The 14,884-nt window shown below is 41.3% G+C and overlaps 1 protein-coding gene across 1 annotated transcript in view; it reads right to left on the minus strand.

Moving 5' to 3' along the window:
• Positions 1-14,884, minus strand: part of LOC144602464 (astacin-like metalloendopeptidase) — a 77,078-nt gene that overhangs the window by 27,562 nt on the left and 34,632 nt on the right. Inside the window, 2 exon segments of the mRNA XM_078415610.1 lie at positions 4,352-4,433; positions 10,377-10,555. Coding sequence (XP_078271736.1) covers positions 4,352-4,433; positions 10,377-10,555 — 261 coding nt within the window.

A 14,884-nucleotide genomic window follows, 5' to 3' on the forward strand; every position in this document is an offset into this window, starting at 1 on the left:
TCTTTTCGAGCGTGACTACACTCATTATGCTTGCATCGTTCATCGCAATGACCCTCTTGATGTGTGTGCGTCTGTTTTGCTCAATCTTGCGGGTCCTGAGGCTATGAACCAAGCTGACAACTTCGTTTTTGCTCCAGCTGTTTTGGGTGACAACGACCAGGTCCTCGTTCCTGCCGAGACTATAGATCACCCTGTGGTTCTACTCAAGAAATTCAGAGAACTGTGTGATATGCCTTCCAACCAGGCTGATGAACCCATTGAACAATTTATTAGCGACCTCAGGCACACGGCTGCGCGTTGTCGATTTGGTGAGTTGCGTCCCCACTCTCCTCCCCCGTCTGTTCTCCCGCGAAAGGAGGTGAGGCGGTCTCTTACCGCACGAGGGCCGGACAGATTTGTAGGCCACCCGTTAGATATGCCGATTTTGTGTAACTTTGCTAGTGTATTCTTTACATTTTGTTTTTCATTGCTTAAGCTACCGTTGTTCCTTTATTTCTACAAGAAGAGATGTAGATGGGCTATTGCATGCTAGCCAATCGTAGTGTTTGTTAGTAGTAGTCCCAGTAGCCTAGTACGTGCTTTATAATATTAAGAACTCGCCTACGTCAGGCAGTAGATGGTAGCAGCTCGGAGCTGTAATGTACTGCAGGTCCTATGCTGTAAGTGCTTCAATAAAATGATGCGTTGTATCTTAGCATGTACTTAAGTACGTTGTTACAATTACTATGATTACTTGCGTCTAAAACACTTCTCACACTTAAATTGTTAAACCCTAAGTGTTACAGATGAACAGAAAGAATTTTGGATGCTCTACCCAAATGCTGGTCTTTGCACAACAAAGTAATATGAATACACAAGGAACTGGACATGGTAGTTTTCAAAAAAGAGAAAGTGCTGGAGATTCTCAATGGGTCAGGCAGCAACTCTGGAGGATTTGGATAGGTGATGTTTCGGGTTGGGACCTTTCTCAGACTAAAAGGAATTACATGAAATAGATTTGCTCTATGTTTGCACAAATTAGTAAAAAGTACTAATTGCTCTTATTTGCACTGTGATGGCCCAAAGAAGTGAAAATTCTATTTAAATCCAGAGCTTTAAAAAAATCATTTGCATGTGTAGCACTTTTCCTTGACTCTTTAAATCTACTCTTTACTCTTTAAGGCCAGTTTCAAGGTTATAACATTCTTCGGGACATGGAAACAATTATGTTTCTTCACAGGGCTAATGCCACAATCTAGACTGGCAATAAAAAACAATGAAAGACAATGTAGGGCTGTCAAATCTTCTAGAGTGCAAGAAAATTAGTTTGAGCGCTTAGTAACCTCTCCATCAATGTCAGCAAAATGAAGGAGCTTGTCATCAACTTCAGGAAGCAAGGTGGAGTACATGCCACAGGCTGTATCAATGATGCTGAAGTGGAGATGATCAAGAGCTTAATGTTCCTCTGCGTAAAAACCATCAACAATCTGTCCTGGTCCAACCACGTTGATGCTCCAGCCAAGAAAGCACATCAAGGCAACTTATTTTCTCAGAAGGCTAAGGAAATTCAGATAGTCTCTAATGACGATACAGGTGCTCCTCAACTTATGATGGGGTTACGTTCCGAGAAACCCTTCGTAAACCGAAAATATTGCAAGTCGAAATGCATTGAATACATGTGATCACGTGGCCGGAAGTGAGCTGTGGCTCGCTGCCATTTGCACCATCGCAAAGTTGAAATATCGCAAGTCGAAGCATCGTTAGTCGGGGAGCATCAGTACCAATTTCTGCAGATGCTCCACTGGAATTCTGCAGATTACTCCCCCTATTGTATGCATCACAGCTTGATAATGGCAAATGCTCTGTCCAAGGACAGCAAGAAATTGCAGTTATGAACACAGCCCAGTCGAAGACTGAAACCACCCTTCCCTATTATCTCTAGCAATATAGTGATACAGCTACAGAGAAAGTGCAGATCTAAAAAGGGATGCAACATGGTAGATTGGGAAATCATTCTTAGCTTACATGAGGTTTGTTCAAGAGTTTGAAAACAGTGAGGAAGAGCTGTCCTTGAACCTGGTGACACATGGTTTCAAGCTATCGTGTCATTTTTCTGATGAGAGAGAGAATGTCGAGGGTATGGTAGTACTTGATTATGTTGGCTGCTTTCCTGATGCAGTGTGGTGTAGATGGAGTTGATGGGGAGGGAGATTGGTTTGAGTCATGAAGCGGGCAATATCTATATCTCTGCAATTTATTGCAGGCTTGGGTAGAGCAGTTTCCATAACAAGCATTGATGCATTATGCCTACTCATTCTACACATACAGATTTGGTGTGTGTGATATCTTGAGATCAGACACACAATAACAAGTAACTCATGGCTGCACAGCTGCACTGTGGTTTATTCAATCATTTACAATCCTCCACCAAAGGTGGTGCTATTACAACTCCTTCCACCCGAATAAAAAAAATGATTACCTTGTGGACAATTTGTTTTGAATATAACCAACGGTATGAAATTTTTACAATCGTTTGATAGTTTACTTTTATATATCCTGAATAAAATGAGGCATCATGCATATATGTTGCATATACAATGATATGTGCATTTCAGGAAATAACTTCACAATTTAACCTAACCACTGGGTTTCTCCTTCTTTCTGGATATCTTCTCTGACCAAACGTTTCTGACTGTTTAGAACCATTGTTAATCCAGTCCAGCCTTCCTTTTGACCTACATTCATAGATTCCAGTCCATCAGTCAATTTTGTTTGACTGTCAACCCCACTTGAACCTCCATTTTCAGGCTGATTCAAACGCTCACTAGCTTGTGTACCTTCTTGTACCATTTCTGGTTCATCTAGTACCTGTACTTGAGTGGTAACCCAATTATCTGACTCGTCTAATTGGTCTGATTTCAACCCTGCCTGTGCTTGCATAGGCATGACATGGTCAATGTGTACTTTTCTCATCTTTCCACTTCCAAACATCTTGACCAAGTATGTCCGTGATCCGCACTTTTTCACTACTCTTCCAGGTAACCACATCACCCACTTGTGATGATGGTTTTTCACCTTTACCTTCTGATTCAACTCAACACTCCTTTCCTTTACTCTACTTCTGTCATGATATGCTTTTTGTTTCTCCTGTTTCTTTTCTATTGTTTGAGCCAAGTTTGGTTTCAACAGTGAAAACCTTGTTCTGGGTTTTCTTTTCAAGAACAGTTCAGTTGGTGTTTGACCAGTAGTGGTGTGAGGTGTGTTTCGGTATGTAATCAGAAAGTTAGCCAGTTTGTGAAACAAAGACAACTGTCTTTTCTTTGGATTTGGATCCAGCAGTTGTTTGACTAATGTACGCTTCACAATTTGCACTGTGCGTTCTGAAAGACCAAAACTGTACACAATACTCCAGATGTGGTCTTATCAGGGCCCTATACAACTGCAGAAAAACCTCTTTACTCCTATACTGAAATCCTCTTGTTATGAAGGCCAACATTCCATTAGCTTTCTTCACTGCCTGCTGTACCTGCACGCCAACTTTCAGTGACTGATGTACAAGGACACCCAGGTCTCGCTGCACCTCCCCCTTACCTAACCTAACTCCATTGAGATAATAATCGCCCTCCTTGTTTTTGCCGCCAAAGTGGATAACCTCACATTTATCTATATTATACTGCATCTGCCACGCATGTGCCCACTCTCTCAACCTGTCCAGGTCACCCTGCAACCTCCTAACATCCTCCTCGCAGTTTACACTGTTTGCTATGCTCTTTTCTGTTACCTCCCAATAGAAGTTCTTAAATTTATTTTCATGCTTCTTACTAGTTATGCTCATATTCTATTTTCATCTATTCGTCAATTCTTCATTTATCCTTTGCCACTTGCTAAAATTCTCCCATTTTTCTGACAAAATTTAGTATCTTTATAATCCTTTTCTTTCAATATAAACATTCTAATATTCTTAACTATTTAGTCATGGATGAATCAATTTGTCCATACAGTCTTCAATTTTTATATTTCCATTAACAAGAAAGGCATCTTTATTTGGAAGGCTGCTACAATTTTCTGATCAGCTAGCCTGTCAATCAAATTTCACAATCTTGCTAATGCGTCCTTTATATCAATGCAATTGCTTTTATTTGAAGTTTAAGTCTCTATTAGTCATGGTAACTTTGTAAAAAAATCATCTGTTCCTTTGTAGAAGGAAGTCTATGTCTGATTCCAGACTCACGGAATGGTCATCTCTTAACGAGAGATGGCCAAACAAGATAATAAGTACAACAGGCAGGCAGATATGATGGATAAATGCATGCCTTGCTGACGTTGACCACCTCCATGAACACATAAAAAAACTAAATGGTCTCAAACTCACTTGCCGTAGTGCATGATTGATCCATAGTCATATTTTGTACCAAGATTATTTGTGTTTAGTCGGTTAAAATTAAATTCCTGCCCTGTAAACATAATGCATACAAAATTAATTGTACTGTTCCATGAAGACCAACCTAGAAAATTTGGTCGACAGTGTTAAAATAATTACCATTTTGCACCAGTTTTAAGAAAGAAAATATTTTGGTGGAAGTTTTGGCAAACTAAATTGGTGTAGAGTTACACAAAATATTTAGACCAATCACCATCATTGAAATAGAAATCCTAGAAAATGTATGACACAGAAGAAGGTCCATTGGTTGATTAGAAAGGAACGGTCCAGCCTTATTTCACCTTCCAGGACTGTGTCTATTCTCTTCAAGTACTTTTTAAATGTAAAAAGAATTTCTGCTTCTGCCATTTTTAGGTAATCAATACTCCTATCTTCCAGATTAAAAAAGTCTTAACTTTCGTCTAATTCTTATACAAATTGTATAATAACAAGAAAATAGTACGCCATTAGGTCCCACCATTCAATATGATCACAGCAGATCTGTCCCAATCATCATCTTTCTATCAGTGCTTGTTTCACATCGTTCACAACTCTTTGAACTTTCAAAAAACCTCTAAATACCTCCAGATCTAGACTTCACAGCCGTCCAGGGTAGAGAATTCTAAAGAGTTACCACCTTCTGCGAGAAAACAATCTATAAACCTTGGGTTTTAAATGCCCAGTCTCTGATCTTATAACTTTATCCGTTTGATGTTCTTAGTGGAAACATCTCAACATCTACCTTGCCACATCCCTTTAGGATCAGTGTGCTTCAGTAAGATCAACCCACATTCTCCTGAACTCCAAAGAAACAGATCTAATTTATTTTGCTGCGAGTGATAGGACAACCCTCTAATCCCAGGAATTACTTTAGTGAATCTCTCTGGATTACCTTGGTACAAGAGTGTCCTTGCTATATAGGGGGACCAAAATTGTGCCTCATACTCCAGGTGTGGCCTCACCAATTCCCTGACCAAATTTAACAACATTTCCTATTTGCTTTTAGATTCCTCTTACTAAACTGCATAACCTTGCGCTTCCCTACATTACACTCTATATGCCAAATTTTCACCAACTGACTCAACCAATCGTCATCCTATTATAAATATCACAATATTTATGCACGGTGGCGCAGCGGTAGAGTGGCTGCCTTACAGCGAATGGAGCGAATGCCGCGTCAGAGTCTCAGGTTCGATCCTGACTACGGGCGCCATCTGTACGGAGTTTGTACGTTCTCCCCGTGACCTGCGTGGGTTTTCTCCGAGATCTTCGGTTTCCTCCCACACTCCAAAGACGCACAGGTATGTAGGTTAATTGGCTGGGCAAATGTAAAAATTGTCCGTAGGGTGTAGGATAGTGTTAATGTGCGGGGATCGCTGGGCGGCGCGGACCCGGTGGGCCGAAGGGCATGTTTCCGCGCTGTATCTCTAAATCTAAAAAAAAATCTAAATATGCCTTCCTAGTTGGCAAACTCACATATCTTACACTCTACGCTCTTCACTAGATCATTAAAATAAGCAGTGAAGAATGGAGGGCAAAGAATTGATCCATGGGACATTCCAATCCACTTGTTACATCTTTCCAGCTTGAAAAGATGTGTTTATTCCAACTCCCTGTCACAAGTTCACAAGTTATCGGAAAAGAATTAGGCCATTCGGCCCATCGAGTCTACTCCGCCATTCAATCAATGCTGATCTCAGCCTCCAAATCCCATTTTCCTGCCTTCTCCCCATAACCCTTGACACCCGTTCTAATCAAGAATTTGCCTATCTCTGTCTTAAAAATATCCACTCACTTGGCCTCCACAACCCTCTGTGGTAATGAGTTCCACAGATTAACTACCCTCTGACTAAAGAAGTTCCTCCTCACCTTTCTAAAAGAGGGCCCTTTAATTCTGAGGCTATGACCTCTGGTCCGAGACTCTCCCACCAGTGGAAACATCCTTTCCACATCCACTCCATCTATGCCTTTCATTATCTGTAAGTTTCAATGAGGTTCCCCCTCAACCTTCTAAACTCCAGCAAGTAGAGGCCCAGTGCTGAATAACAAGTTCTTCCCACTTCACCAAAGTCACTCATGGAATATTACCATTTGGCCAAATTTTTAGAATTCCCCATCTAATATTTTTTACCATCTCTACAAAGACAGCAATTCAAGATGGCAATTGGCCATCAAACACTGAAGGGAAATTAGTGATGAATGTTGGCACTGACATTGATGCCTGCACCCTAAAAGTGATTAAAAAAAAAAGCAAATCCTTGTATAGATTTGTCAACTATTAGCTTGTCTCCAATAGACAATAGACAATAGGTGCAGGAGTAGGCCATTCGGCACTTCGAGCCAGCACCACCATTCAAAGTGATCATGGCTGATCATTCTCAATCAGTACCCCATTCCTGCCTTCTCCCCATACCCCCTGACTCCGCTATCCTTAAGAGCTCCATCAAGCTCTCTCTTGAATGTATTCAGAGAATTGGCCTCCACTGCCTTCTGAGGCAGAGAATTCCACAGATTTACAACTCTCTGACTGAAAAAGTTTTTCCTCATCTCCATTCTAAATGGCCTACCCCTTACTCTTAAACTGTGGCCCCTGGTTCTGGACTCCCCCAACATTGGGAACATGTTTCCTGCCTCTAACGTGTCCAACCCCTTAATAATCTTAAATGTTTCAATAAGATTCCCTCTCATCCTTCTAAATTCCAGTGTATACATGTCTAGCCGCTCCAGTCTTTCAACATCGGACAGTCCCGCCATTCCGGGAATTAACCTCGTAAACCTACGCTGCACGCTCTCAATAGCAAGAATATCCTTCCTCAAATTTGGAGACCACAACTGCACACAGTACTCCAGGTGTGGTCTCACTAGGGCCCTATACAACTGCAGAAGGACCTCTTTGCTCCTATACTCAACTCCTCTTGTTATGAAGGCCAACATTCCATTGGCTTTCTTCACTGCCTACTGTACCTGCATGCTTCCTTCCAGTGACTGATGCACTAGGACACCCAGATCTCGTTGTACGTCCCCTTTTCCTAACTTGACACCATTCAGATAATAATCTGCCTTCCTATTCTTACCACCAAAGTGGATAGCCTCACACTTATCCACATTAAACTGCATCTGCCATGCATCCGTCCACTCACACAACCTGTCCAAGTCACCCTGCAAGCTCATAGCATCTTCCTCACTGTTCACACTACCACCCAGCTTTGTATCATCTGCAAATTCCTTCATCCAAGTCATTAATGTATATTGTAAATAGCTGTGGTCCCAGAACCGAACCTTGCGGTACCCCACTAGTCACTGCCTGCCATTCTGAAAGGGACCCATTTATCCCCACTCTTTGCTTTCTGTCTGCCAACCAATTTTCTATCCATGTCAGTACCCTACCCCCAATACCATGTGCTCTAATTTTGCCCTAATCTCCTATGTGGGACCTTGTCGAAGGCTTTCTGAAAGTCGAGGTACACTACATCCACCGGCTCTCCCCAGTCAATTTTCCTAGTTACATCCTCAAAAAATTCCAAAAGATTAGTCAAGAATGATTTCCCCTTCGTAAATCCATGCTGACTCAGAACGATCCTGTTACTGCTATCCAAATGCTCCGCAATTTCGTCTTTTATAATTGACTCCAGCAGCTTCCCCACCACTGATGTCAGACTAACTGGTCTATAATTTCCCATTTTCTCTCTCCCTCCTTTCTTAAAAAGTGGGATAACATTAGCTACCCTCCAATCCACAGGAACTGATCCTGAATCTATAGAACATTGGAAAATGATCACCAATGTATCCACAATTTCTACAGCCACCTCCTTAAGTACCCTGGGATGCAGACCACCAGGCCCTGGGGATTTATCAGCCTTCAGTTCCATAAGTCTGCCCAACACCATTTACTGCCTAATGTGAATCTCCTTCAGTTCCTCCGTCACCCTAGGATCTCTGGCCACTCGAACATCTGGGAGATTGTTTGTATCTTCCTTAGTGAAGACAGATCCAAAGTACCAGTTCAATTCATCTGACATTTCCTTGTTCCCCATAATAAATTCTCCTGCTTCTGTCTTCAAGGGACCCACATTTGCCTTGACTATTTTTTTCCTCTTCACATACCTAAAAAAGCTTTTGCTCTCCTCCTGTATATTATTGACTAGTTTACCCTCGTACCTCATCTTTTCTCCCCGTATTGCCTTTTTAGTTATCTTCTCTTGCTCTTTAATATAGTCCCAATCCTCTGGCTTCCCACTCTTCTTTGCTATGTTATACTTCTTCTCTTTTACTTTAATGCTGTCCTTGACTTCCCTTGTCAGCCACGGGTGCCTCTTACTCCCCTTAGAATCTTTCCTCCTCTTTGGGATAAATTGATCCTGCAACTTCTGCATTGTTCCCAGGAATATCTGCCATTGCTGTTCCACCGTCTTCCCTGCTAGGGCCTCCTTCCAGTCAAATTTGGCCAGCTCCTGCCTCATGCCTCTGTAATCCCCTTTGCTATACTGTAATACTGACACTTCCCTTCTCCCTCTCAATTTGTCGAGTAAAATTTTGGTTGGAAGATAGGCAGCAGGAAAGATTGGGGCAGGAAAAAAAAGAGTTCTGATGCAGATTGTACATCAGATGTAGATGCTAGGCAATTTTTGGTTAGAACTCAGTTGTTCTATGAGAGAGTTGAATTTGCCGCAATTGACATTGACGTCCAATGGTTTTTAGGGATCAGCGAAAGCACTGTATATGTAGTCTGCAGCACCTTACACCCTGGAACTTCAGGGTGAAACTTAAAGTAACATTTTTCCTGCTTCCATAATGTCCTTCAACATCATGTCTCACTTTCCATGGGCTGTTTATGGTTTTAGCTAAACAGTTAACAAACCTTGGTGATAATCCCCTCAACAAAGCAATCTTAGGCATTTATCCTCAGAAAATCAATGTATTAAAATGCCACTGAATGCACTTAGGGGATCTTGCATGATGCCCTCTTCCCACCTCTTCCTGTTATAGCTCTTTTATTGTCTTTCATGAGTTTCATCAAAGAAAAGGCTTTGTTCCGAACCCTACTGATGCCATTTACAGTACATGTTAAGTATTTCCAGCATTCTTTGTTTTTAAAACCGGTTAGAAATCAGGCAACATGGTGAAATCTCACCAGGCAATACCATCTTTCAGTTATGCCAGAAAGGGTCAGAAGTTAAGTAGAAGCCTTGAATATAAAATACACAAACTAACATTTGGCACAACCAGAGTAAACAGTCTAGCTGAAGGTTCATAGAAACATAGAAAATAGGCGCAGGAGGAGGCCATTTGGCCCTTCGAGCCAGCACTGCCATTTAATGTGATCATGGCTGATCATTTCTGCTTGATATGCTCCAGGAATACTGCAGTAGTTTATTTAATTGTGAGTTGGACACAGGGCCACACCAGAATTAAGAAAGTGTCCTAATATAAGTACTTTCATTATTGGTTTCAATAAATTTGGTTGGGCCCAACATTCATTTAAATCTGATCCAAAATTCTAGTTCCTAATAAATACAAGCTTTCTGCCCACTATATTGGTCCTCTTCAAAAACTCCCCTGGATAGTCTCCTGTTCTGTGCAGCTATCGTGTCAGTAAACAGTCGAATATTTTTCACTGCCTACATCATGGGTGGCCAACACTATTATTTTATTGAACCATTCCAACATTCCAATATCCCCATCATTCAAGAAGCCTATCTCTCTGTGCTCCCCTTCAGCAAGCTTCCCTTTACAATTTTCCTTTATTCTGAGCAACATAACACAATCTTTCTGAGCAATAAGATAAAATCCTTCATTTCCTCCAAAAGCAGAAAAAGAGCAAATGAAATATCATACCCCCGTTAAAACAATATAAATACACAATTGAAACATCGTGTTTAAGTGGTTCAATTAAAAAATGAAATGATATTAAGGTAAATTTAATTCGAAAACAGCAGTAAATATGCAAAAGCCAAATAGATATTTTCAGATATCTTACCAGGACAAATATTTTGATGAAGGATTGTGATATGCTCATCACGATCACTTCTGGATTGCTCATGCTGAAAACCAATTGCATGCAAAAATTCATGTGTTACTACACCGTGTTGTACACAACCTGTTCTTTGCAGTGATAGTATCCTTTCCCCCTTTCCGTAGCCTACAAGTGAAAAGCACCTGCGAAAACAATGAATTAAAAATAATTGCACTTGGCTTTCTATTAATTGGAACTATAATGAAATATGATATTAATCTGCAGATCTCCAGTAGGTGTACAGGGTAAATGTGCCTGTGTAGGCAGCGTAGCTGTTGGTGTAGATTTTAATTGAGTAGGCAGATGGCTCAGACTAAATCAACAAACAATCTGCTGGAACGTCATAATGGGCCATGCAGTATTTGTAGGGGGAAAGAAATAAGAGTCAAAGAATCATATGATGCACAAACAGGCCCTTCAGCCCAGCTCATCCATGCCGACCAAGATGTTCCATCTAAGCTAGTCCCATTTACCTGCATTTGGCCCCTATCCCCTAAATCTTTTTTATCCATGTACTTGTCCAAGTGTATTTTAAATGCTATTATAGTACTTGCCTCAACTACCACCCCAGGCAGTTCATTCCATGTACCCACTGTGGAAACATTGCTCCTCAAGTTCCTATCAAATATTTCCTCTCTTATCTTAAACCTGGTTCTCTGATTCCTGTTTCCCCTCCTCTGGGTAAAAGACTGTGCATTCACCCTATCTATTCCCCTCATGATTTTATACACCTGTACAAGATCAGCCTTCGGCCCCCTGCGCCATAAGGAATAAAGTCCTCGCATACCGAAACTCTCCCTAATGCTCAGGCCCTTGAATCCTGGCACCATCTTCGTAAATCTTCTGTGGACTATTTCCAGCTTAATGATATTGGTCCTTTAGCAGGGTGTACGCAAAACTCCAAAGTGGCTTTACCAACATCTTATCGAAGTGTAACATAACACCCCAACATCTATACAATACCCTGATTGATGAAGGCCTATGTAACAAAAACATTCTTTACCATTCTAACTATCTGTGACGTCATTTTCAGGGAACTATTGAATGTACCTGCACTCCTAGATCCCTCTGCACTACAACACTCCCCAATGCCCTACCATACAATGTGAAGCATCTCCCCTGGTTTGACTTCCCAAAATGCAACACCTCTCACTTATCTACATTAAACTCCATTAGATATTCGTTCAGCCCACTTGCCCAGATAACCAAGATCTGATGTAATTTTTGAAAACAACCTTCACTGTCTATGATATTACCTACTTGAGCATCATCTGCAAACTTACTACTCATGTCTTATACATCCGTACCCAAATTGTTGATATAAACCACAAACAGCAATGGGCCCAGCACTGATCCCTGAGGCTCACCACTAGTCACAGGCCTCCAGACAACTTTCTACCACCACTCTCTGCTTCTTGCCATAAAGCAAAAGTCTATGTCAGCCAGCTATCCCTGGACCTCCTGGGATCTAATGTACTGGAGCAGTATACCAAATCTATCAAAAGCCTTGCTGGTCCATATAGACAATATCTATGGCCTTTTCCACCTCAACCTCCTTGGTTACTTATTCAAAAACCTCAAATCAAATCATGACACAATCTCACACATGCAAAACCATGCTGACTATCCCGAATCACTTCCTGTCTATCCACATGCATATATCTATATATCTTATTCCTCAGAATTTTCTCCAGTAACCTGCCTACCACAGATGTTAGACTCATTGGTCTATAGTTCCCAGGCTATTCCTTGCAGCCCTTTTTAAAAAAGAGGCATAACATTAGCCACCTTCCAATCTTCCAGCACCTTACCCATGGCAAACGATGATTCATATATCTCAACCAGGGTCCTTTAATTTCTTCTCTAGCTTCCCACAGTGATCTTGGATATATTTATTCAGGCCTGGGAGATTTATCTACTTTAGGACATACAGACTGTCCTCAAGATATCTTCATTACCTGTCCCAAGTTCCCTTGTCTTTATGTCTTTCTCTACTTTAAGAACAGAGGAGAAATACCAATTTCTTTGTACATCTCCTGCGGCTCCAAACATAGATATCTCCTGCCCCTTTGTTGCACTCCTGATTTCCCTTTTACGTACGCTCCTCCACTCCCTAAACTTCTCCAGGATACACTTGGTTTCAACTGTCTATACCTGGTCTATGCCTTCTTTTTTCTGACCAGAGCCTCAATTTCTCTTGTTATCCAGACTTCTTTACTCCCACCTGCATTGCCTTCAGTCTAACAGGAACATGCATGCCTTCAACTCTCACCATCACAATTTTAAAAGCATTCCACTTTCCAGATGTACCTTTGCCTGCAGATAACCTACTCCAATCAACTTTAGCAAGTTCATGTCTAATACCATCAAAATTGGCCTTTAATCAGAAGTTTAATGTTTGCCTGTCCTGTCCTGTCCTTATCTATCATTTTAAAGCTACAGAACTGTGATGTTGGTCCCAAAAAGCTTGCTGCTGACACTTCACTCACTTGCCCTCTACATATTGCCCAAGGAACCTTACTGACCATATTTGACAAACTCCAGCCCTTCTAAGTCCTTGGCAGAATGGCAGTCAGAATCTATATTGGGAATGTTAAAATTCTCTGTAATGACAAGCAATATAGACTATTCATCTCTCAGCTGTCTGCAATATCCCGCCATATTTGTTATTCTAATTGTCAACATTTTGGGTCAAAACCTTAACAACGGGACTAAGAGCGGAGAGGAAAGATAGTTACTATAAAGAGGAGAGGGGGGAACGATGAGTTGGGGGCTAGTGGGTGATTGGTGGATTGAGGAGGTGACGGATGATAGGGAGATGGAGCAGTGTAGGGAAGGGGAATGAGTGGAGTTAAGGGACACAAACAGGTGGATAATAGATGTGGCAGACAAAAGAAAAAAAAGCCAATTGAGCCAGGTGAATGAAGTTAAGTCAAGTCAATTTTATTTGTATAGCACATTTAAACACAACCCATGTTGACCAAAGTGCTGTACATCAGTGCAGGTACTAAAAAAGAACATACAATAGCACACAAACCTAACAACACAGACAGAAACAGTTTACAGCGGCCCCTCAGAGGGCCTCAAACGCTAGGGAATAGAACTAGGGAAAGGGAAGTAGGGAATAGATGAAGGTAAAGAGAGCTGCTGGGGTGTTATGCAAGAACACAAAGTTGATGTTCAGTTGGCGAGGTATAATCTCCAGCAGGAAAAATAGTAAGCCTAGTAGGAAGAATAAGAAACTTGGTTGAAGGAGGTGCAGAACTGGCAACTCAATATCCCGGAGTATTAAATATTGTTAGTCAAATAATACACTTCTTCAGTATTGAGGGATGATATCCCTGAAGGCTCTTCAAATGAGGTCCTGAGGGGAGATATTAAGAACAGCAAAGGGTGTTGTCACTTCACTAGGGGTGTAATATAGATCTTCCAATAGTCAAGAAGAAATAGAAGAAAGATATGCAGTTAAATATCACAGAGATGCAATGACAAAATGGTTATTGTACAGGGGATTTTAATTTCCTGAATATTAACTGGGATTGCCTTAGAGTTAAAGGCTCAAAGGGGAGCGGGATTTTGAAGATGTCTTCAAGAGTTCAAGAGAGCTTATTGACACTGTTTGTAGTCAAGACAACAGGAATGGGTCCTTTGGATATTGAGACGTATAAAATCATAAAGGGACTAGACAAGCTAGATGCAGGTAAAATGTCCCCAATGTTGGGAGAGTCCAGAACCAGGGGACACAGTCTAAGAATAAAGGGGAGGCCATTTAAAACTGAGGTGTGAAGAAACTTTTTCATCCAGAGAGTTGTGAATTTGTGGAATTCTCTGCCACAGAAGGCAGCGGAGGCAAATTCACTGGATGAATTTAAAAGAGAGTTAGATAGAGCTCTGTGTGGCTAGTGGAATCAAGGGATATGGGGAGAAGGCAGGCACAGGTTACTGATTGTAAATGATCAGCCATGATCACAATGAATGGCGGTGCTAGCTCGAAGGGCCAAAAGGCCTCCTCCTGCATCTATTTTCTATGTTTCTCTGGATCACAATGTATTTCCCCTCCAAAATTCCAACTTTGAGTTAATTCACTTGCCAGTGAGAGTCCTTTCATCTGCATAAAGTAGTTGCATCTTAGCATTAAATTCCTTTGATGTGCAGCAACAAAAGAAGGAGTTCCCTTGGATCTTATCTTGTAGAATGAAACTGATTAGGTAATAGGTAGTGTCAGTGAGGGAGCATTTTGGGAAAAGTGACCATAAATCCATATATTTCAGAGATTATGCAAAAAGAAATGAATGGACCAAATATTAATGTCTTAAATTGGGGAGGTGGGGGGGGGGGGGGGGGTGGAGAACAATTTTAGGATAATTATTGGTGTATTGCGTGCAGTTCGGGTTGCCCCATTCCAGGAAAGATGTGAGGCTTTGGAAAAGGTGCAGAGCAGGTTTGTGGCCTGGATTAGAGGGTTTCAGCTA

This window comes from Rhinoraja longicauda, chromosome 18 (assembly GCF_053455715.1).
Source record: "Rhinoraja longicauda isolate Sanriku21f chromosome 18, sRhiLon1.1, whole genome shotgun sequence".
Classification (NCBI taxonomy): Eukaryota; Metazoa; Chordata; class Chondrichthyes; order Rajiformes; family Arhynchobatidae; genus Rhinoraja; species Rhinoraja longicauda.